This window comes from Eulemur rufifrons, chromosome 7 (genome assembly GCF_041146395.1).
Source record: "Eulemur rufifrons isolate Redbay chromosome 7, OSU_ERuf_1, whole genome shotgun sequence".
NCBI classification, from domain to species: domain Eukaryota; kingdom Metazoa; phylum Chordata; class Mammalia; order Primates; family Lemuridae; genus Eulemur; species Eulemur rufifrons.
In genome coordinates this window covers 122,003,987-122,030,018 of record NC_090989.1, presented here as the reverse complement: position 1 = coordinate 122,030,018, position 26,032 = coordinate 122,003,987, and the positions used below count along the sequence as shown (strand labels likewise).

Here is a 26,032-nt window from a genome sequence, read left to right as displayed (position 1 = left end):
AATTCAAAATAAAACAAAGGAAATCCTCAAGGGCTAAAAATGAAATAGTAGCATGAATCCAGACCATTATGTGGTTAATAGGGCTGATGGCTAGCCCAACTATTTGTAACCTATACAACTAAGACAACAACTGGACTTGTCTTGGAATTTAAGGGTATCATGCCAGGGACAAGAACCAAGCTTTTGGTGGAGCAGAGTGTACCCTGAGGACACAAACCCAGAACACTTGAAGGGAAATACTTTTAGTAAATAGAACAAAACCAATCAACAAACAACAACAAATCCACCCTGCAAAGGGAGATGACAAGTACACTTGGCTTTGGTTCAAGGAGAAAAACATCTCTCCTAAGAATTTGTCACCATAGGCTGGTTCTCCAAGTAAATTAGGGTACAAATTCACACTAGCCCGATGGTCTAAGAAACCTCCAGCCAAAAAACTTAGAGGTGTACTGAATTGGTAAACTCCTAGGCACCTGGCAGACCTATACATGAACCTTTTCTGGAGGAACAAACCCTTACCCCAGGTTTCTTAGAATTCCTAGAGTCCTAATAAGTACAAGTTCACAATAAAAACCACAAAACACATGGGAAAACTAGGCACCATAAACAATAATTGACAAAATTAACACTCCCACCAATTCAGATGTTGCAATAGGTTTAATGTGTTTCAAGAAATAAAGAACAAAAACCACGAATATAATATAAACTATTAAAAGAACTAAAACTTCTAGGAATAGAAAAATTAATTACTAAAACCGAAAATTCAATGGATGGGTTAAACAGATTAGGAAATAGCGAAGGAGAAAATTAGTGATCTGGGGAAAAATCTGAAGAAATTACATACAATAAATTACAGACAAAAAGATGGAAAATAAGAAGGATAGATTAAGTAACCCATAAACAGAGCAAATGGGAGTTAAACGAACATAGAGAATGGGGGAGAAGCAACATTCAAAGAGATAATAAATGAAAAATTTCTAGTACCATCAAAGGAAAAAGCAAAGATCCCACTAATTCTCAGTTTTAGAAAGCATAATGAATCCTAAAGCAGGACAAATAAAAGGTAAAACTCTAGGACACAAACAAAAGGAAGATCTTAAAGATAGAGAGAAAAGATAGATTACCTATAAGGGAATGACAATAAGATTGACATGTGACTTCTTAGCCACAGAAACAGATGACAATGAAATAGTATCTCCAAAGTGCTTAAACAAGGTACTGTCTAGAACTGTATAGCAGGCAGAACAGTGCTTTAAGGACAAGGGCAAAATAAAGATATTATTAGGTCAACAGAAAAGGAATTTCTAAAGGATATGATTTCAAGAAGAAAAGAAAATGATTCCAGAAGGAGGTCTCAGATGCAAAAACAATGAGGAGCAAATAAATAGTTGAACATGTTAGTAAATAAAAAAATATTAACCATATAAAACAATAATGATAATTCCTAACTGTGAAATTAAAAGACAATGAAAACACTAGACAACAAAATCACTGTAGCTGATTATGCTGAAGAATGGAGGGAGGTAATTAGTTGTGATCATTAAACATAAGTGTTTTCAGGTTCTTTTATTATTCAAGAGGAAGATAAAAATTCTGATTAACTTTACATTTTAAGTTATGGTACATATTAAAGTTTCAAGGGTAATCACTAAAAATATAAACAGAATATGTAACTTTAAATCAATAGAGGGAAAAACATCATACAAAGTTGGGAGTGAGACTCAGGATGGGAGGGAGCACCCTCAATCCATTCAAAAGGCAAAAATGCTGAAAAACAAGGAAACAGAAAAATGGGACAAACAGAAAGCATAAAACGAGATAGTAGAAAATAATCCAAATATATATCAGAAATAACAATCAATGTAAATTGAACAAATTTGCAGTTAAAAGAAAAAGTTAGTCAGACTGCATAAATAAAACAAAACCTAACTACATGCTAAAACATAAGAAGACAAAAGGGTTGAAAGGGCTGGTCCGAAGGCAGTGAGTTACCTCACCTGATTGTTCAGTCAGTTACAGACTGAACTCCTTGTTCTACTCTTTCCCCTCCTTCTCACTACTGCACTTGACTAGAAAAAGAAAAAAGGAAGAAAAAAAAAAAGAAAGAAAAAAGGGTTGAAAGTATAATATAAAGGATAAAAAAAGATATACTGGATGTAAGTGTATTTAAGAATATAAATACAGACCCAAATGAAGCAGGAACAGCTATATTAATATCAAAGTAGATGTTATGTAAAAAAATTCATTAGGGAAATAAAGATCAACATGTAAATAAAAATTCAAAACATATATATATAAAACCAAATTTGACAGAACTAAATGAAGAAACTGACAAAGCTACCATTACAGCAGAGGAGTTTAACTAATGAGATAGTTAATGAGTTTAACTATCTCATTAATACATAGCAGACAAAATTTGATACCATGTACATATATAAAAGCTTCCAAACAATCAGAGAAAACATGTTTCTGAGGCACAGAATATTTATGAAAGCCACCTTCTAAACACATCATAGGTCAAAGAAGATATGATAAAATTAGGAAATATTTAGAATTGAACAATTACAAAAATGCTGTATTTAAGATCTGGTGAAATGCAACTAGTTAAATTAGTAGTTTTAGGGAAATTTATAGCAATAAATACATAGGTAAAAAGGAAGAATAAATTAAATGAATCATCCAACTTTAAGAAGTTAGAGGAGAAATAAGGAAGAAAAAATGAAATAAAAACAAAAAAATCAAAAGTTCCTTTGTTAAAAAGACTAATAAAGGCCGGGCGCGGTGGCTCACACCTGTAATCCTAGCACTCTGGGAGGCCGAGGTGGGCGGATCGTTTGAGCTCAGGAGTTCGAGACCAGCCTGAGCAAGAGCGAGACCCCATCTCTACTAAAAATAGAAAGAAATTATATGGACAGCTAAAAATATATATAGAAAAAATTAGCCGGGCATGGTGGTGCATGCCTGTAGTCCCTGCTACTCGGGAGGCTAAGACAGGAGGATCCCTTGAGCTCAGGAGTTTGAGGTTGCTGTGAGCTAGGCTGATGCCACGGCACTCACTCTAGCCTGGGCAACAGAGTGAGACTCTGTCTCAAAAAAAAAAAAAAAAAAAAAGACTAATAAAAATTGGTCTTTAAATTTCTTAGAAAACATAGCTAAGCAAAGGTGACAAAAGAAGAAACAGAACAATTAAGGAGTCACACATTCATTAAATAAATCAGTATTACAAAATCTCCCCACAAAGAAACACTATCACCAATTAATTTGACAGGTCATTTTCACTAGACATTGAAGTATCAGAGAACTCCAAGCTTAGACAAACTCTTTCTGAGATTAAAAAAGAGGGAAAAACTCACCAATCCATTTTATAAAAAATAAAATCCAACAAAGACAACATGAAAAGGAAAATTATAGGCCAACCTCACATAGAATAGATAAAATTTTAAATAAATTATTAGTAAACTAAATACAGTAAGGTATAAAAGATTAATATATCTAGCAGAATTTAAAGTTGATTTCACAATATGAAATCTATTAATAAAATTTTAACACATTAAAGGAGAAAAACCATGTGATCATTCCAACAAGCACAGGACAAGTACTTAATAAAATTCGAAGCCCTAAACCTAAGAGCTAAAATTATAGAACTCTTTCAATGTTCAAAATATCAATTTATTCTTCTATACCAGCAGTTAAAACATGTAATTTTAAAAGATATGAGTTAAAATGTCAAAAAGAACAAATAAACATAATATAGATAGACAATAAGAAATTAGGAGTAAATCTAATATGGCATTCTAACATCTTATGAATATAGCTATTACACTTTATTGAAAGATATCAGAAAAGATAAAATTATATGGTAATATTCTATATTCATGGATAGGAAGTTTTTTTATTATGAAGATGTCAATTCTCCTCCAAATTATAAATTTAATACAATTTCAACCAAATTCCCAGATTGGTTTTGTGGAAACAGGCAAACTAATTAAAAAAAAAATTCTATGAAAGCAAACAGCCAAGAATAGTTAAGACACTTTGGTAAAGAAAATTGGAGGGTCTTTTCATCCCAGACAATAATAACATATTACAAAGTAATTATAAGACAGTTTATCAGTATAGTATCTCCATGGAACAGAACAGAAAGTCTAGACACAGATTTCCGCATAATAGATACTTAACATATGAAAGTGGTGGTAGCTCAAATTAGTGGAGAAATGATGTGCTATTCAATAAAAAGTGTTGAAAACAACTGATTATCTGCATGGATAAAAATAAAATTAGAACACTTCATGTCAAATATACCAAAATCAATATGGACTGAAGATACAAATGTGAAAAAGCAAAAGTTTAAGACTTCTAAAATAATATATAGAATAATTCTTTGACCTTAGAGCAGGGAAACTTCTTACATAAATTAGAAAAGTACAAACCTCAAATGAATAGACTGAAAAATTCAAATGCTTAAAAGATACCTTAAAATATTATGGGCAAAAAGTGCTCAAAAAGATGCTCCATTTTATTAATTAATAGTAATCTTGATATGAAATTAAAACCACAATGAGATCCTACTTTACATACATCAGAATGGCAAATATTTCAAGTCTTACAATGCCATATGTTGGAAGAATGTGAAACAATAGGAACCCTTATTCACTGGTTTTTGAGTGTAAATTGGTAAACTAGGCCAAACACTTCAGAAAGCAATCCGCATTATGTAAGAAAGTTGAAGATGTACGTATCCCATGAATCAACAATGCCATTCTTGGGTTAATGCACTTCTTGCTCATGCATACAAGGAGACATCCGTAAGAATAATCTCAGCAGTACCGTTTGTAATGGCAAAAGAGGGACCTAAGAAAAATGTCCATTCATGAGAAAAAGGATAAACCATGGCAAATTCACATAGCCATGTGGTATATTTATAACTAGTTACTTGGATTAAAAGAGTATCTTTCATGTTGGGAGCAGACGGTAGCAAAAAATACATACCACATTATCATTTATGTAATGTAAAATATAATAATGTATATATTGTTTATAGACATATACATATGATATAAACTATAAAGAAAATGGAGAGAGACTCACAGGAGGCTTTTGGCACAGTGGTAATGTTCTATTTTTTATAGCTAGATAGTAGTGCACTGTTACACATCACAGTGTTCTTTATATCTTTTTGGATATACTAAATATTTCGTAATGTATTTTTTAAAATAAGAAATAGTATTTGTAACTCTTCCCTGGCAATTTACCCTACCACACTGGTAACACTACATACTGAGGCGACAGTCCCCAGTGCAGTGCTGTATGCATTAGAGACCACAATAATCCAGCAAGTGGTATCTGTCAAAGGTTTAAATTAAAAGCTCATGTCATTACAGACTCAGACACAAACCAAGCAATGCCTGTGTAAGTAACAGATCAAAATGGAGCTGGTGAGCTGAGGAGAGGGGGTCAAAGGGTTCAGGGCCCTATGGGCCTTGCCTGCTCCGAAAAAGGTTAAAAGCAAAATTTTAAGGAAAGAAAAAGGTTAGTTTAACTTAAAATCTAGAAAACTTGGCAGAAATCAAACATATGTATTAGGCTACTAAAATATTTCTTACTAACTGCAAATACTGACCAAGTATTTCTTACCTACTGTGGAGCTATTATTGACATATTGAGAGAGCAGTTCCTCATCAGCTTGCTCATGCTTTTCATTAGAGAAGCTGCCGTTCTTCTTCTTTAAAACCGCTGCTTTACTTTCAGGTTGACCTGAAACTGGAATTTCCACTGGCTGGTAATTGGCATGGATATATGGTTCTTCAGGAAGCATATAACCTTTAGTGAAACACTCCAGTAACCACTTTGCTCCCACTACATGAGGCCTACAAAAATAACACATATGTATTAGTTTAAGCCATAAAGACCATCATCCCACTTGCCATGTGGTTCCCATACTTGCATGGATATGGAATTTTAAGAAAAATCAGTAGTAGAAATTGCTTTGAACTAAAAACTGACAAAACCTGTGGGCTGATTTACTCCAAAACTGCTTCAATTCATCATCATAATCTCCCACTATAACATGAGTTACGTCTTCATTAAGCTGATTAAAACGAACTCCACCTCCACTGTTAATAAGCCTTCTCAGTTTGTCAAGCTTTCTGCCACTAAAACCACAAAGATATATCTGCAAAGGAAGAAAACAATTACTTTAGATTAACGTATTTAAGATACTTTATTTCTCTCAACAGAAACAAATTTATTAAAAACATATATCTAAGTCCACTGTGTGTAAATAAGACAACTTGTGTACATTTTAAGACATACGAAAAAATGTATTCTGAAACTTCTGAATTTTCAACAATTCTGAAACTTCTATTTTTATAAATCACTTCTTTACAATCCCATACACAGCATTATCTTCCACAATGGATATTTGATAAATATTTTGAGGCTATAAATGAAATAGAAGCCAGAATCCAACATCTTCTGAATATCAGTGCATAGCAATTTCTAAAATGCAGGTAACTCTGGGTCTCTCTATTGATGGGGAAAAAAACAATAATAAAATAAAAATAAAATGCAGGTACTTCTTAAATTTTGATGGCCTTACTACTTGTACATCTTAAAGTAATTATAAAAAGAAACTATAGTTAACTGTCTGAATTTTAAAGACCTGGGTTTAAATCTTGGTTTTCAGCTGCCAATGATTAACCACATGACCATAGGCAAGTTGCTTCAGCTCTTTAAGCCATTTTTCTTACCTATAAATTGAGGTATCTTTTCACAGCATTAATCAAGCAAAAAATATAAGTCAAAGAACTAAGTATGATGCTTTGAGGATAACGTGTGCAATAATTTATTTCAATTTATTTTTAACTATCAGAATGTATATATTTAAACCAATTTAGTCAATATCTTTTGACTTTTAGTCAAAAATCTTTTCCACCTCTATTTTAGATAAGTTGTCTTTTAAAAAATTTAAGAATGACAAATCTATTCCAAACTGCATTTATAGCTCAAGCTAAATCACCTCCACTACTAGAATCTATTTTAACAAAAAAGAGGAATCATATACATCCCGCAAGTAAAAAGTAATTAAGTCATATGTAGAATTGGTATAGTCTAGCATAAAGATTATGCAAAACACTTTCTGTTCTACCAGTAAGTTGGTTAAGTTTTAGAAGTATAGAATGTCGTCTACCACCCCAAATGCACTCAATCTTGTCTGATCTCTGAAGCTAAGCAGGGTCGGGCCTGCTTAGTACTTGGATGGGAGACGTATAGAATGTTAAGGTAATTCGCCCAATTTCCCTTGTTAACAATAAAATAGAATTAAATTTTTGCTACTCTCTGAGAATTACTGCATAGCCTAGTCATTCTACAAATAGGAGTATATTACATATTCACATCTATGAGATCTGAAAAAGTACAGCATATGATGTTTCCATCAAAAAACATACGCGATAGTTATTAATATACTAAAAAATTAAGTAACCCAAGAGATACCAAACAAAGCTGTGGCACTAATGGTTAGGAATACAGACTTTGCAGTGAATGCCTAGCCACTTAATGTCTGTCTGTGTGACGCTGAAAAACAATTTTAATCCTCTAAGTCTTAGCCTCAAGATAATATCCATTTTAGAATTATTTGTGGGAATTTAATGAGATTATATATAACATAACATATAAAAATAATTAGCACAGGCCGGGTGTGATGGCTTACACCTGTAATCCTAGCACTTTGGGAGGCCAAGGCGGGCGGATTGCTTGAGCTCAGGAGTTTGAGACCAGCCCTGAGCAAGAGCGAGACCCCATCTCTACTAAAAAAATAGAAAGAAATTAGCTGGACAACTAAAAATAGATATAGAAAAACATTAGCCAGGCATGGTGGTGCATGCCTGTAGTTACAGCTACTCGGGAGGCTGAGACAGGAGGATCGCCTGAGCTCAGGAGTTTGAGGTTGCTGTGAGCTAGGCTGACTGCCACGGCACTCTAGCCCGGGCAATACAGTCAGACTCTGTCTCAAAAAAAAAAAAAAAAAATTATTAGCACAGTGTCAAATACCTTATAAACACTTAACAAATGACACTTATAAATAAAAATCCAGTAAGTGGTTCAGAAACTAAGACTCTCAAAATATAGTAGATGGAATTAATGTTGTTGGGAAGGTTCAGAGAAGATGAAGTCTGAAGGATAAAAGATGAAGGTACATCCCAGGCAAAGGGATGTTCACAGCCAAAGGATAGACATGGTCTAGTGAGTGCATCTGTTTAGCTAAAGTGGAGGATTTACACAGATAAGGAAAGGGCCCAACTCTGAAGGGTCTTCAAAGTCAGGCTGGGGAGTGCTAACGTATATTATCACTTACTGCATTTATTACATAATAAAGACGTACCCGACAACCATCTAATAAATCTTCAGGTGCTTGAAATGAACTGACATCGAGATTTTCTAGATTTTCGAGTGTAGCCTCCAATTTGCTATTAATGGAAGTACATACTGATTCATTTATGCAACTCGCATTTATGTTGGAAATATGGCTGACATCTGAAAGAGTACGACCTACATTAAAAAAAGATGTATAAATGTATGGAGATAAAATAATTATTACATATTTTCTACTAATTAACTTTTCTTACAAATAAAATGTTACAAACAACTTCCAAAGTAAGATTCTGAGGTGATTATTGAAATTTTGATGGCAAAATATGAAAAATGAAATGAAATTAAGGCTCATATGTTATTTAAATGAAAATATATTTCATACATTTTCCTAATAGTGGCTTGTTGCCCATAAGAATCTGAAGTTGCTGGCTTTAAGGTCAAAGATACTCACATTTGAAAAAAAAAAAATTTTAACATTACATCAACATGGCACCTATAAAATAAAAACTAATTTTTATACTAATGCAGATAATCTATAGCAACTGCAGTGAAATACTAAATAAAAAAAGTATTAATAATATTTGTATATCAGTAAAGTTTAAAACATTAATTCTTTTATCTTAAGTCTCTATCCATCAATGTTCTTAATTTCTTTAGTCATCTCTTGTATTATATTAAAGCAATCATTCATTCTAAAACGAGTATCAGGAGCAGTTCTGGACTTTTTATCATTTGGCTATCTTATATAATTATGCCTAGAAGCATAGTAAAAAAAAAAAAAAAAAAAAAGGAAAAAGTAAAAAAAGAAATTTCCTATCTCAGTGATCCTTTTAACACATCAATTCTTACACCAGGGGAGAGGCCAAGACGGCAGACTAGAAGCAGCCCCCACATGCAGCTTGTCAAGGAGAGGATCAAAGTTGCAAGTAGATGCCCATCTATGGATAGACCCTCTTGGAGAGAGCACAGTGAATCATCAGAGAGGAGACATGAGATACTCAGAATAAAGGAGACAGGACGGGGCGATCCATTCACCAAGACTGGAAGTTACCTGGGGGAGACCCCTTCGTGTGGTAAAGGGATAAAGGAGAGAACCCCAGGGCCCAAAGCTCTCCATGTGGACACTATGACTCGAGCTGTGGGGGGGTCCCCCCAACACCGCAGGCCACCCTGCTGATCAGGGAACTACTTGGAGGCTATATAGTAGAGTTCCATTGGAGAGCAGGCTCAGCAGGGACTTGCTGGCCTCTGTTCCTGGGTTGCCACCCTGACGCCACGCTAAGCTCTCAGGCCCAGAGCTCTCGGTCTACACCGGGATTGGCTTCACTGCAACTGTCCCCACATAGCCCCTTGCTGGGCAGGGAGAGCAGGTGATCTCCCAAGCCTGTAAATGGGAGCCAAGGCCACTGCTCCATCAGGGAGTTTGAATGGAGTGGGCGCCACGCCACTGGAGACGTTCCATAGTAGCAGCCCTAGTGGGACCTGGGTGAGGAGAGAGCCCCAGCCACCCAGCAGCCCAGCCCAGGTGGCCCCACCCACTGACCCCATGCACTACCACACTGAGGCCCACGTCCCTGTGAACTCACATGCCACGTGGAGGCCCACGACCCTGAAGACGGACCTGCACGCCAGTGGCTGACCATGTCTCCCAGCTCCACATGCCAGCTAGTGGGCCACACCCAGCCACACTGCCAATGCCATGCCTGCAGTCTAGCTCTCCACCACAGACCTCCGGCCACTAACCACTCCCCCTGCCACATACCGCCATTACATCTAGACCTGATGGACTGAACGCCCACAGCTCTGACACTTGTGGCTATTGCCCAGATAGCCTTGCCAAGCAGCCACCACCGCTATGGGGGGCGGGGGGGGGCAGTCCAGGCAGAGCAATCTTCCACAACACCTGCCTCCATGGATAGGGACTCACCCAGCCTCCTGCCCCAGCTTCCAACAGCAGCCTGGAAACCAACCACTCCACACGGAGATCATCCAGCACTGGTGTTGACTGTGACAACCACAGGGGAACAAGACAATGTGTAACAGCTACATTATAAGATCACAGTGCATCCACCCCTCTCCTACCGGATCAGTCTTCCAAGAAAAGAAACAAAAGCGCCACCTAAGTAGGAGAGTTCCCGACAAAGAACAGGAGCACTGCAAATCTATCTGCCCTGAGCTGAGAAGAATCCAGCAGAAGAACTCTGGCAATATAAAAAAACAAGCTAATTCAACACAACCAAAGGATCACAATAGACAGACCTACAGCAACAGATCCCAAGCAAAAGGAAATTGTCAAAAATGGAATTCAAAATATAGATGGCAAAGAAGATAAATGGAATTGAGAAAGTTGAAAGCCAATACAAAGAAGCTAAAAAAATATTTCAGGACATCAATGAAAAAAATGAAAGTCGCTTAAGAGATAGACAACAGGCCAGGCACAGTGGCTCATGCCTGTAATCCCAACACTCTGGGAGGCTGAGGTGGGAGGATTGCTTGAGCTCAGCAGTTTGAGACCAGCCTGAGCAAGAGCGAGACCCCATCTCTACTAAAAATAGAAAGAAATTAGCAAAACAACTAAAAATAGAAAAAATTAGCCAGGCATAGTGGCGTATGCCTGTAGTCCCAGCTACTCAGGAGCCTGAGGCAGGAGGATCGCTTGAGCCCAGGAGTTTGAGGTGGCTGTGAGCTAGGCTGATGCCACGGCACTCTGGCCCAGGCAAGAGAGTGAGACTCTGTCTCAAAAAAAAAAAAAAGAAAAGAAAAGAAAAGAGATAGACAACATAAGAAAGGCTACAACAGAACTTGAAGAAATGAAAGAGTCAGGGAACTTCAAAATACAGCAGAAAGCTTCAACAATAGACTAGACCAAGCAGAAGAAAGAATTTTCACAGCTTGAAGACAAGGCTTTTGAGCTAACCCAGTCAGTCAAAGATACAGATAAAAGATAAAGAATAATGAACAATTACTCAGAGAAATATGGGACTATGTAAAGCAAACCAATATATTAATACAAATATACGTATCCCTGAGGGAAAAGAAGAAAAAGCAAAAAGCATAGAAAATCTGTTCAAGAGAATTATTGAGGAAAATTTTCCCAGTATCACCAGCGATTCAGACATCCAAATACAAGATAGTCGTTGAACAACAGGAAGATTAATAGCAAATAGGACATCTCAAAGACACACAGTCATCAACGTAGCCAAAGTCAAAATGAAGGAGAAAATCCTACAAGCTGCAAGACAAAAGCAAGACCTTTGTAGGTCTTTCCTAACCTACAAAGGAAAGATTATCAGGCTAACAGCAGACTTCTCAGCAGAGATCTTACAAGCCAGAAGGGACTGGGGCCCCATTTTTAGTCTTCTTAAACAGAACAACTGCCAGTCAAGAATTCTGTATCCTGCAAAACCAAGTTTCGTAAATGATGGAGAAATAAAGGCTTTTCCAGACAAGGAAACACTAAGGGAATCTGTCACTACTACACCTGCCCTCCAGGAAATGCTCAGTTGTGCACACTATACATGACACAGTACAATAGATAACCGCCAGTACAAAAACACCTGAAAATTAAAAGCTCACAGATCTTTTAAGTACCCACATATCAATACTAACACAACATGAATGGGCATAATGCTCCAATTAAATAACAGCTGAAGGGATGAAAAATCACTGTAGAAGTATATGTTGTCTCCAAGAAAACCATCTAACTTGCAAGGACACACACACACAGAATCAAGGTAAAAGGATGGAAAAAATATTCCAAGCAAATGGAAACCAAGAGAAAGTTGGTGTAGCCATTCTCTTATCAGATAAAACTGACTTTAAAGCAATAATGATAAAAAGAGACAAAGACAGTCATTATATGATAAAGGGGGCAATTCAACAAGAAGATATAACAATCCTAACACAGGACCTAACAAAGGAGCTCCCAGATTCATAAAGCAAATTCCACTAAAGCAAAGCAAAGACATAAACCATAGCATCATAATTGCTGGAGACTTCAACAACCCACTGACAAAACTGATCACTGAAGCAGAAACTAAACAAAGAAATACTGTTCTTAAATGGAACTCTGGAACAACTGGACCTAACAGACATTTATAGAGTGTTCTATAAACACTCTACCCAAAAATTATAGAATATACATTCTTCTCATCAGCGTGTGGGACATTTGCCAAGATTGATCCTATCCTAGGCCACAAAGCAAATCTCAGCAAATTCAGAAAAACTGAAATCGTACCATGTATCTTCTCAGATCACAGTAGAATAAAACTAGAAATCAATTCCAAAAGAAACTCTCAAATCCACACAAAGTCATGGAAATTAAACAACCTGCTACTTAATGATCCTTGGGTCAATGATGAAATTAAGATGGAAATTAATGAAGAAAGATTAAATTAAAGATGAAATTAAGAAATATCAAAAGATTCTTCAAATTGAATGACAAGGGGGACACAAGTTTTCAAAAAATCTATGGGCTACAGAAAACGTAGCACAAAGGAGAAAATTCATAGCCTAAAATGCTTACATCAAAAAGACTGAAAGATCACAACGCATCAACCTGATGTCATACCTCAAGGAACTAGAAAACGAAGAAAAAGCCAAACCCAAAGCCAGAAGAAGAAAAGAAATAACAAAGCTCAGAGCAGAACTAAATGAAATGGAAATCAAAGAAACAATACAAAGGATCAATGAAACAAAAAGATGGTTCTTTGAAAAGATAAACAAAATCAGTAGATCTCTGATCAGTAGCTACATTAACCAGAAATAGAAAAGAAAGGATTCAAATAACCTCAATCAGAAATGAAAAAGGAGACATTACAACTGATACCACAAAAATACAAATTTCATCCCACGAATACTATAAAAAGCTCTATGCACACAAACTAGAAAAATAGATAAATTCACACAAACTAGAGGAAATGGATAAATTCCTAGAAACACACAACCTCCCAAGCCTAAATCAGGATGAAACAGAAATCCTGGACAGATCAATAAGTAGGAGTGAGGTCGAGGCAGTAATAAAAAATCTCCCAACAAATAAAAGCCCCAGACCAGATGGATTCACAGCCAAATATACCAGACCTGCAAAAACACTGGCACCTATCATACAGAAATTATTCCATAATACTGAGATGCAGAGAATCCTCTCTAGCTCATTCGATGAAGCCAGTATCACCTTGATACCAAAGCCAGGAAAAGACACAACAAAAAAAGAAAACTATAGACCAATATCCCTTATGAACACTGACACAAAAATCCTCAAAAAGATACTAGTAAACTGAACTCAGCTGCACATCAAAAAGATAATTCACTATGATCAAGTAGGTTTCATCCCAGGGATGCAAGGATGGTTTGATATATGCAAATCAATAAATGTGATTCACCACATAAACAAAAGCAAAGACCATATGATCATTTCACTAGATGGAGAAAATGCATTCATTAAAATCCAGCATCCTTTCATGATGAAAACCTTCAACAAACTAGGAGTGGAATAAACATATCTCAAAATTATAGAAGTCATATAGATAAACCCACAGCCAACATCATACTGAATGGGGAAAAGTTGAAAGCATTTCCCCTAAGAACTGGAACGAGACAAAGGTGCCCATTGTCACCACTTTTATTCAACATAATAAAGTCTAGCCAAAGCAATCAGGCAAGAGAAAGAAATAAAGGGCATCCAAATAGGGAAAGAGGAGGCTGAACTGTCCCTGTTTGCCAAAAATATGATCCTGTATCTAGAAAACCCTAAAGACTTCACCAAAAGACTCCTAGAGTTGATAAGCAAATTCAGCAAAGTCTCAGGTTACAAAATCAATGTACACACATCAGTAGCATTTCTATATACACTAATAACAGTCAAACTGATAGTCAAATCAAGAACTCAATAACATTTGCAATAGCTACAAAGAAAATGAATTAGGAATATATTTAACCAGGGAAGTGAAAGATCTCTACAAGGATAACTACAAAACATTGATGAAAGAAATCATAGATAACATAAATTGAGAAATATCCCATGCTCATGAATTAGAAGAATCAACATCCTTAAAATGTCCATTCTGCCCAGTGATTTACAGATTCAATGCAATTCCCATCAAGATATTTCACAGATCTAGAAAAAAATAATCCTAAGCTTCATTTGAAACCAAAAAAGAACCAGAATAGCCAAAGCAATCTTAAGCAAAAAGAACAAGTCTGGAGACATCACATTACCTGACTTCAAATTATACTACAAGGCTATAGTAACCAAAACAGCATGGTACTGGTATTAATATAAAAGTACAGACATAGACCAATGAAACAGAATAGAGAATCCAGAAATAAAACCATATAGCTACAACCAGCTGATCTGTGACATAGCAGACAACAACATATATTTGGGAAAGGAATCCCTATCCAATAAATGGTGCTGGGAAAATTGGATGGCCACATGTAGAAGAATGAAACGGGACCCATATCTCTCATCATACACAAAAATTAAGATGGATAAAAGACTTAAATGTAAGGCATAAAACCATAAAAATTCTAGAAGAAAATGTAAGAAAAACTCTTCTAGACATAGGTCTAGGCAAAGAATTTATGACCAAGACCCCAAAGGCAAATACAGCAGCAACAAAAGAAATAAATGGGACTTAATTAAATTAAAATGGTTCTGCACAGTAAAGGAAATAATTAGCAAACAGGCAATCTACAAAATGGGAGAAAATATTTGCAAACTATACATCCAACAAAGAACTAATTTCCAGAATCTACAAAGAACTCAAACAAAACATCAAGAAAAAACAAACAATCCCATCAAAAAGTAGGCAAAAGACATGAACAGAATTTTTTCAAAAGACAACTGGCTAACAGACATGAAAAAATGTTCAACATCACTAATCATCAGGGAAATGCAAATTAAAACCACAATGAGATACCATCTTACCCCTGTCAGAATGGCCATGATTAAAAAGTCAAAAAACAACACATGCCAGGGTGGATGCAGAAAAAAAGGTACACTTATACACTGCGGGTGGGACTGCAAATTAGTATAACCTCTATGGAAAACAGTATGGAGATTCCTCAAAGAGCTAAAAGTAGACCTACCATTTGATCCAGCAATCCCACTACTGGGGATCTCCCCAAAGGAAAAGAAATCATTTTATCAAAAAGACACCTGCACTCGAATGTTTACTGAAGCACAATTCAACAATTGCAAACATCGGAAATCAACCTCAGTGCCCAAAAATAAATGAGTGGATAGAACAAATGTGTTCTAAATACATACACACACACCATGGAGTACTACTCATCCATAAAAAGGAATGAAATAATGTCATTTGCAGCAACTTGGATGAGACTGGAGATCATTATTCAAAGTGAAGTATCTCAAGAAGGGAAAAACAAAGTGGGAGCTGATGGATGGGTGCACATGGGCACAAAAAGACATAAAGAACGTTGGAAACCAAGAAGGGGGAGGGTGCAAAGCGGGTAGGGGATAAAAACTTACCTATCAACACTGTCCTGAAGGCAGGCTCAATGAAAGCCCTGACATTAGCATTATAGAGTACATCCAAGTAACAAAAACTTTTTACCCCTTAATATTTTGGGAAAAAAGAATTCTTACATAGAAAAATAATTGTTTATTTTAATCTCAATGAGACTTACTATCAATTGTGTTGATCTGGCCAGTAGGAGTTGAAGTATCAGGCATAGTCTTGGCTGCTGGCCTTGGTTCAGTCTTGTATATGGATTCATCCTGACAAAAACCTTTGTCAACACTGTCAAAAAACCATTGTGTGGTCACACAGTGTACATTCCATCTCTTGGCACATTCATATTTCTGACCTATTGTGTTCATTAAGAAAGAAACAAAGAGAGCAAGAGAGATACAGAAATGTAAACCATTAAAATCTCTTTGCAGAAATATTCACATTTTAATAGGTTATTTAAAAAAACCTACCTATAAGAAAACTAAAGTTACCAGAAACAAAAGTAAAAGTTACTTTTAAACAGTATATTACATAGTATATTAAAAAGTAACATCCTATATTATTACCTAATTATATTTTCTATTTGTTGTGTAAATACACATGCTGTGTGAGGTGGTTTATCTTTTGTACAAACTGCATGAAGACAGGAACAACTGTTGGGTAAATGAAATAATACTGGACTTGGTTTGCATATAGGCTCCATCAATTAATTTCTTTAAACCAGTTTCTTAATTTGTAAAACGGAGATAACTCACAGAATGATCATATGGTTTTAACAAGAATGTATAAGACAACTGTGAAAACTGTAAGTGTATCCAAATATATTAATAATAAATCTCAACTTTAGACTATTCCAATGTCAACAGGATTCTACTTCAAGTCCAGGATAGACAGGCAAATAGATAAATTATGTTAAAAACATATATCTTCTTATAACTTTAAAAACCTTTAACATAATACATTTTGAAACAGTATCACAGAGAAATTGAGGTCAATATGTAATATGAAAGGTTTTGTTTGACATTCTTGAGAGTCAACAATAAACTGTCTTCAGCTTCTGAAAAGCAACAGCAATACAACTCTGCTTACAATCATCCTATCATAATTGGCTATATCCAAAGTTCTGACTTAAAGACTACCATTAACCTGATTTTTTTTTCTCAAATTTTATTTCTTATCTAGGGAGCTTAGTAAAACACAGTACACAGACTTAAAGAGAGATATTAATAAAAACATTAACAAAACTAATCAATTTGTATATACTTTGGGAGTACTGATAAAAAAAATTCTCTCAAATAAAGTTTATAGAACACTGAAATGAATAGTAATTTCAAAGAAGTTTTCTCATTGGTAATGTCTTTTTCCTTTTGTACCACCACATGTTCTGCAAGGTGTATCTTCAAGTTAAAACTTGTAGTTCATTCAATTAAAAAATAACACAAGCCTTTTAAGTTAGTCATTAGAGATATCATTTAGCTATATCTATTGGTTTTCTTGTTATTCAATGCAAGCTTCTTTCTTTCTTTCTTTTTTATTTTGTTTTTGAAACAGGGTCTTGATCTGTCGCCCAGGCTGGAGGGCCAGAGTACAGCAGGGTCAGCATAGCTCACTGCAACCTCAAACTACTGGGCTCAGGCGATTCTTCTGCCTCCACCTCTCAGGTACCTGGGACTACATGTGAGCACCACCACACCTGTAAAATTTTTCTATTTTTTGTAGAGACATGATCTTGCTCTTGCTCAGGCTGGTCTCAAACTCCTGGACTCAAGCAATCCTCTCACCTCAGCCTCCCAAAGCCAAACTTCTTTTAAGTATTTGGTAACTGTGTGAGGAATTTTTTTAAATCAAAAGATCTAATAGTAAGCTTAGATAAAACATCACTAGAAGTTTTTGGTTTTTTTATATTTATTCAATGACTTGGATAAACACTAGGATGTTCAAATAATTTTTCTATAGAATATTATTTAAACTATCTTTTTCAAGGTCTTAGAGAAAACAATATCAAACTAGATTAAGGGCATGTCAGAAGCAAAAGATGTTCTATAAAGATTTTAAAATGTTAAAATCCTGCCATATGAAACAACATGGATGTAACTGGAAAACACCATGTTAAGTGAAATAAGCCAAGCACAGAAAGACAAATCTCGCATGTTCTCACTCATATTTGGGAGCTAAATATTAAAAACAATTGATCTCATGGAGATAAAGGGTAGAATGATGGTTACCAGAGGATGGGAAGGGTAGTAGGGAGGTAAGGATAAAGTGGGGATGGTTAACGGGTACAAAAATATAGTTACATAGTTAGAATGAACAATATTTGATAGCCCAACAAAGTGACTAGAATCAACAATAAGTTAGGGTATACTTTAAAATAACTAAAACAGTGAAACTGGAATGTTCCTAACACAAAGAAATGTTAAATATCTGAAATGATGGATACCCCAATTACCCTGATTTGATTAATTCACATTGTATGCCTGTATCAAAACATCACATGTACCCCATAAAGATATATAACTATTATGTATCCATAGTAAGTAAAAATTAAAAAATTTTTTAAAAGATTTCAAAATGTTAAATGCTACAGATCATTTTGCAATTGTCCATTCGCAAAGCACAGTTTTACCTTTTGGTTCTTGCACAATGAGGTGTGTGCACTCATTCATTTTCAATTGTCCTGTGTATTGACCTCCATGCTTAACTGTCAGTTGCTGAACTGTCTTCCTCTCTGCGCCACACAAGCCAGTCACACAGATTATGCAACCAAGAAAAATAGGGCACTTGAAGTCTTCCATGTTTATATCAGTATATCTAGTTATTTTTCTGGAGGAAACAAACAGTTAAAAAAAAAAAAACATATTAAATTTCCCAGATAGTTTTAAATTTCCCAGATAATGACAAACAACACAAATATCACTACTGTTGTCATCACTGTTTAAGATTTATAATCATTTTTAAGAAAAGGAAAACAAACACACTCATAATTCTTACTAATTGCTCATCTAGCTCAATACCACATCTCTAATAAAAAGTAATGTTTCAGATAGAATTTCTCAAATAAAATTAAGAAAAAAATATATACTTCATTAACTCTAGGCCCTTGCTGGTCAAAGCGGTTTATTTTCCAAATTTATAAGTTTGAATCTCTACTTCAAAACCCAAAGGATTTTTGGTTGCCTACTAGAAAGGATCTTTGGTTGGACTTTTTAATCCTTCCATTATACTAGATAAGTAAAAGCAATGATTTTTGGCAGAATACCAACAAAAATATCATTATCATTCTGTTGCTATACCAGGCAGATGTGCTGACAATGTAGTCAGGTTGGGAATGAGGGTTGCCAACATGGAGACATATTTAATATAGTGTTGAAAACAAGCCCAGAAAAATGTCGATTTTGTGGTACTTGGTTGTTAATCTAATTTCAGGGAAAACTTACAAGTGCCCCTTAAAATAGGTTCTAACCTCCATAAGTGAACGGATGCTATCCCTGTTTTGCTTGCTACCTACGTCTAGGGCCTAGCTCAGGCCAGATGAATAAAATGGGCTCACCTAACATTTCTTTACTGATCACATCTCAGTTGACGGCTTACATATGTTTATATATGAATATACTTATAGATACTCCTTTTGGGGAGAGAATATGACTGCCAAAATGGCTAATTCATTCTCTATCTTAATACATAGGTATAGGGCTGGAGGATAATGGAACGTAAGAGCTAGAGCTGCCAAACTGATTTTCTCAATTATTTTAGAAACATTTCCTACATTTATTTTCAAAGTATTTCTTACCCTGTAGCTAATGCTAACACCAATAGCCCATTCTGTCAACTTATATCTTGATAATGAGAGCTTGCAGATTCTGCTCTTCTGTTTTCAATAGAGAAGAGAAATGACCCCATTTTTGTCCTTGAATAACAAATCCAAAGAGGATACCATAAAGCTTCCCTTATGAAAACCCAGAGTAGGCCAAAATGACTGAATGCATCATTTTCTTCAAATCTAGAAAATAAATAAATATCTTACTTTTCTTGTGACTTCTCCCAAAGTGTTTTTATCCAAGAGGGAAGCAAAATAGGTTTCTTTAGGTTTGCAGCCACTAAATACTTTTTGCTACCAACTTCTCCTGCAATGAGGTGAGTTACTGATACATTAAGGTCTCTGTATACTCGACCACCCATCATTTGTACATATTTATGAACTTCATCCTGCAACCCCAAAAGAAAATACGTAAGTATTGAATCAAACAATGTCTTGCCATTTTTATACAATATCCCATAAATATATTTTGCTGTTGACAGCTTGAATACACAAATGTTTCTTACCATTATAAAGTTAAATAATAAACTAAATTATTTTGGGGGAGTAAGATGAATATAAATTATAATTTAAAAAAATATGCTTCTCCAAGCTGGTTTTGAAGAAAAAAAAATCTGCCAGGGTTTTCTAGGAGTAAAACAAAAAGAAAAAAAATAAAAATAAAAAAAATTAAAAAAAAATGAAAAAAAAAGAACAAAAAATAAAAAAGAAATAAACAAATTAAAAAATAAATAAACAAAAACAAACAAAAAATTTAAAAAAATAAATTTCCTATATTTATCCCTTTCAACTTCATGAACTTATTCAACTATTGCTTCTATAACAAAGATTGTATTTTTATATGCTATACATTTTTAAATATAAATTATACCTATATAATATGTAAAATTTTCTCTTATGTAACTCTCTCTTAGAATCCTTTCTTTAAAGATTATCCATCTATGGTAAAAAAAAAAAAAAGTATATAAGTGACTCAAAAACAAGCTCACTGACTGGTTAGGGAAAGCAGTTTTTTTTTTTTTAATTTTTTTATTTTTTGAGACAGAGTCTCAGTTCTGTTGCCCAAGCTAGAGTGCCATGGCCTCAGTCTAACTCACAGCAACCTCAAACTCCTGTGCTGAAGCAATCCTCCTGCCTCAGCCTCCTGAGTAGCTGGGACTACAGGCACATGCCACCAAACTCAGCTAATTTTTTCTATTTTTAGTAGAGACGGGGTCTCACTCTTGCTCTGGCTGGTCTTGAACTCCTGACCTCAAGTGCTCCTCCCACCTTGGCCTCCCAGAGTGCTAGGATTACACTCTGAGCCACCATACCCAGCCGGGAAAATAGTTTCAAATTAAAACAAAAAACTTCAATTAGCCACTATTCAACAAAATGGATTCCACTATACTCAATTTATTTAAAAAAAAAAAAAAAAACCACACACGGTGTGGTTGTGTATTGAACTTTGTTAGAAGTCACGAACACTAAATACAAGGTCTTTCAAGGTATCTCCTACTCAGTGAATAATTAAGTGTGGGGAGAGAGAGAAACACATTGACAGACACATAAATTGACCAATCATGATATTCCTCTCAACATCTACCCTTTTTTCTTTTTCCACACTTGTACAAGATATGGTTACATCAGACATAACCATATTATAAACTGGATGTTCAGCTCTTGGGACACATCGTTGGTGCTGCATACAAAATATGACTACTTGAGGACCAACAATTCTGCAGCCAAGCTATGAAAAAAAAAAAAAAAAAAAGGTTGGTAAGTTAAGAAAGATCAGTCTTACAAAATTACATTTTGTAGTTTTTTACCAATTCCTTACAGAATTTGATGACCACTGCAGAAAAATCAGCAAATTGTCATAAGAAAAAGATAAAGACCATTACATAATTTCTCAGACACACTACACACTATACATTGAACATGTACACAAAAAAGTAAATCAAACAATGCAAGCTGTCAAAATAAATAAACTCCAAGGGTCCCTCTCAGTCAAAACTGCCATTAAAATTTTGATCTCTGAAACAAACACCATCTTAATGCAATAATCTTATGCTATAACAATCAGGAAACATCCATATATCCTTTTCAAATGAAGCACCCAGCCAATGAAGAAGCAACTTAAAAGTATAAGAGCCTGTAAGTGGCCCCCTCTAAAATATCTATTATGTCACGAGAAAATGTATAATCCTAGGCAGTTTCAACATTTGGGTTTTAAATACTTTGCACCTCAATGTCTTTCTAAGAAGAGCCACAAAGAATTTTTCCTAAAATACTACAGGTCAACTCAAAGAATAACTTTTAATTTTCATGATACTGACTTAAGAAAGGTGGTGGTCCTGCTCAACACAGCCACACTCAAGCCAATCTAAACAGCCTCCAGTTGCCAAAGTCACCACTGCAGAACTGATTTAAATATCTACAGGTAAAAGATTATATCGCTTTTTGGTCAGCCATTAGAAAATGAGTTTTCTTGGTTTTGTTTTTATTTTTTATTCTTGCTGTGTTGCTCAGGCCGGTCTCCCGAGTAGCAGGCATGTGCCACAGAAAATTGGTTTCAATGTTGCTGCTTCTGACAAGCAGTGGTATTTTCAAAAGGAGGCAAAGAACAATGCTCTTGGCAAGGTCGACACAGACCTTCCATAAATTATACAAATACTGCATCTACCTACTCTTCTATGTTTTCTTCTCCTTGAAACAAGAATCACCTCTGTGTAATCTGGATGGAATTACAGCCAGTTTACTTTTATCTCAATGCTTCTCTCTTGTCCAGACACCAAAAAAGTAATGAGTCAGTAGACTCTAGAATCAACAAAAAGAAATGAGATGGCTCATTGATCTATTAGCAATATTGATCCCAAAATGCTTCCTTCTAGGATATAATTTTTCAGACCCTATACAAGATACAGGTATTAAAATTCTGTGTGCAAGAGCACATAGGAAAGATAGAAAGCTACCAAACACTATGTTGAGGTCTTTTCCTACTCTTTGTTATTTCTCCCTGAAATAAATTACAGTCAAACTGAGCTTAAGTAAAGTCCATCACTAAAATGCTTCATTACCATAGGTTTACTTATACCAAGTGAAGCTATATCCCCTGAAATATAAAAAATGACATATAATGAAAGCCTACTGTAACTAGTGTTTAAAAAAATATTATTCTGGTCTCCCTAAACCAAAAGAATTCCAATATATTCATAATTTGTCTAATATTTCATGATCAGTAAAGATTTTATGTCCACTGAAGCAAAAACAAACCAAAAAACAGACTACCAAAGGAACACACTAGAAGTCAGCAAACCTTTTTGAGGCGATCAAAGGCAACGCCACTAAAAGGGTCACAGATATAAAGTGATCTATCATTCTCATTTATCTCCAATGCCTCTTCTTCTGTAATAACCTGAAGATATTCTTCTGATTGGAATTCTTTTATTGACTGAAAGAAAAAATAAAGAATGTACCTGTAATTAGTTCCCTGTATTTAGGTCCAATCAACTCTATCTTCAAATTCCACCCCAAGTCCAGCCTTCTCCCTGTTGAAAGCCACCATGATCTCTCACCTAGAGCTCTGCAGAAGCCTCCCAAATGGTCTCTTTCTCCCTCCCACTGTTCTCCACAGAGCAGCTATCAATCTTTTTGAAAACACAGGTCAGATCACGTCACTCTCTACTTAAAATGCTCTGATGGCTTCCCACCACACTCAGAACAAAATCCACATTACTTACTATGGCCTACAAGACCACACCATCTGGCCCCTGCCTATCCCCCACTTTTACCTCTTACCTCTCATCTCCCTTGCTTCCTCTACTCTAGCCACTCCTGCTTTCTTGATAAGCCTGGAACAAGCTAAGCATAAGCTCGTTTAGAGGCTTTGCTCTTGACTGTGCAACACGGAATATTCTTCTCCCAGGTCTTCACCTGACTTGGTCCCTCACTCAGGTCTGCTTAAATGTCACCTCTTCAGAGATGCCTTTCCTGATTATGCTTTCTAAAATACCCTTCCCTACCCATTTAGTCTATTTTATGAATAAAAAAATAACATTTTTTATATATATATAGCTTTTATATCCCTCCCCTGGAAGTTTCATGATATATCCTGTTTGCCATGATATCCTGACAGCCATGTAAGCACTCAAACATTTTCTGAACCAATTTTGAAGTCCTTATGTTAAATAGTTAGAGTAACTCTTTTAAAATGATAAGTCAGATCATGATACTCTTCTGATTAAAACCCTCCAGTGGCTCTCCATTTCACTGAGAGAAAAAGTCAAAGTCTTGCATGACCTCTTTACCCTTACCCTCTGAAGCATTCCTTAATACTCTTCCTCCACCCCTTGCTCACTACACACTAACCTTACATAGACACTACAAGGCACCCTTCCAGGGCCTGTACATGCCTGTTCTGTCTCTTCCCTAGATATCTGCATGGCTATCTCACCTCCTTCACGTTTACTCAAATATCTTCTCTATAAACCCTACCCTGATCACAGTGTTTAAAACTGTAACCTTCCCTTCTCTTTCCTCTGCGACAAACATCCTCTGGAATCCCTTGACCTGATTTGCTTTTTTGTCTTCCCATAACACTTAGCACCTCATAACATGCTATATAGTTTATTCATTAATCATATCTGATTAATGTCTATTTCCTCCTACTAGAATTTAAGCTCTGAGACAGCAGAAATCTTTGCCGGATCACTGATGCATCTCAAGTAATAGAATAGTGCCTATCAGATCGTAGACACTCAATAAATATTTGCTGAATAAATGAACTTTAAGGAAAAACCTGCTACAACTACTTCTCAAACTTTAATGTGTGCTGGGGATCTTGTTAAAAATGCAGATTCTAATTGATTAAGTCTGGGTTGGAGCCCAAGATTCTGCATTTCTGACAAACTCCCAGGCCATGCTGATGGGATCTGAGTAGCAAGGCTCTACACCACCCCTACTATCATCCATACTATCTTGTATACAATGAAACATACTTTTTAACAGTTAACCAAAAAATACTGAAGTGCAACCAGCCCATGACTGACTCAAATTTTTTCAACACTCTGGTTAGGAAACAAAAGAAAGCAACTTAATTTTCAAGAACTGCAGATTAGGCACACTAAACAGAAACGTCATAATAGATTTCAAGTCCCCTAAAATACATAATAATGATATACTTACATCAGTTCAAAAATATGTAATGATCATATATTTATATTAGACTACAGTAAAACTACCATGAAAATAAAATATCTATTTCTAAGACATAAAGCCTAACATCAAAAACACTTAAAAACAAAATGAATTCACAACATTAAACAAGACTTTTTCAATTATTCTTACCTCAAGAGCTTTAAAAAAACATTCAGAATTGTCTGAAGACTTTAAAAACTTCACAAAAAACGGTTCTTTGTCATTGCTGGACATTTCTGAACTGTCAAAATAAAAGAACCATTAACAAGAACAAAAACACATTATGTATGGAATTATCTGTTTAACCCACCTATTTCTCTGGGCAGACAGGAATGCCTAACGATAGGCATTCTGGCCTTGCCCATGAATTCATCCACGACGTTTCTAAGAAACCCTGGAATGTGGGTAAAGTCAAGGAAAAAGATGACAACACCAATCCTTGCAAATCAGAGAATGACATTAATGTCCCTGAATTGAGAACGTTGAGGGCCCCGGCTATGGGGGCTCTAAGCCATGGACGTTCAATTGCACCTGACTTAAGAACATACAGAGAGCATCTGCCCTGCCGGTACCCATGGCCTGCGAGGTTCGTTCATCCCTCAATAAACGGATTTTAAACATAAACACGAACGCAGGTTAGCAGGGTCATGCCCCGCAAGAGGTCGGACACTCCTGCTCCCCAACTCCAGGAAAAGGCCTGGCTCTCGAATCACCGAAGCCACGTCCTCTCCGGCGTCAAAGGCCCACCTGCCGCTCAGCGGGCCGGTTACCAGGGCAGTAAACTCTAGGGCCCCGAAGGCCACACTAGGCATCGCGACCCGCAGTTGGGGCGGGGAGGGAGCTAGGTCCCCACTCCGCGCCTCACTCACCTCGATGGAGCCTGGTGGTCTTCCGGCAGCGAGCGGAGGGGCGCGCGGCCCGCAGGACGGCGGCTGGGGTCTGGCGCTAGCCGGGCGCACAGCCCCCGCCCCCACTCGCCGGGGCCCCCAGCCCAAAGCAAACGCTGCAGAATCCGGAAATTGCATAGGCCGAGAACTGACTTTCGCGCCAACCGCGCGCCCGCGCCGGCCGCTTCCTGCGGAAGTGACGTACTCGTCCGCTGTAGCCGGAGGGCGGAGATGTCAAAAGTGGTGGTGGGCGGTCGGCAGCGGGAGGGGGTCCGGGGAAGTCGGCCCCGGATTCCCTG

General features: G+C 36.2%; 1 protein-coding gene across 2 annotated transcripts in view; it reads right to left on the bottom strand.

The window, feature by feature from the left end:
- Positions 1-25,080, bottom strand: part of TOPBP1 (DNA topoisomerase II binding protein 1) — a 73,281-nt gene extending 48,201 nt beyond the window's left edge. Inside the window, exons 1-9 of one of the 2 annotated variants that reach the window (XM_069473229.1) lie at positions 24,997-25,080; positions 22,967-23,101; positions 21,254-21,397; positions 19,876-20,057; positions 18,478-18,674; positions 16,027-16,206; positions 8,384-8,550; positions 6,009-6,172; positions 5,635-5,867 (exon numbers count right to left, since the gene is read on the bottom strand). In XM_069473229.1, the coding sequence (XP_069329330.1) occupies positions 5,635-5,867; positions 6,009-6,172; positions 8,384-8,550; positions 16,027-16,206; positions 18,478-18,674; positions 19,876-20,057; positions 21,254-21,397; positions 22,967-23,101; positions 24,997-25,080 (1,486 nt within the window). The remainder of the gene's footprint in view (positions 1-5,634; positions 5,868-6,008; positions 6,173-8,383; positions 8,551-16,026; positions 16,207-18,477; positions 18,675-19,875; positions 20,058-21,253; positions 21,398-22,966; positions 23,102-24,996) is intronic. The other variant, XM_069473230.1, reaches the window with a different exon arrangement.
- Positions 25,081-26,032: the final 952 nt, after the last annotated feature.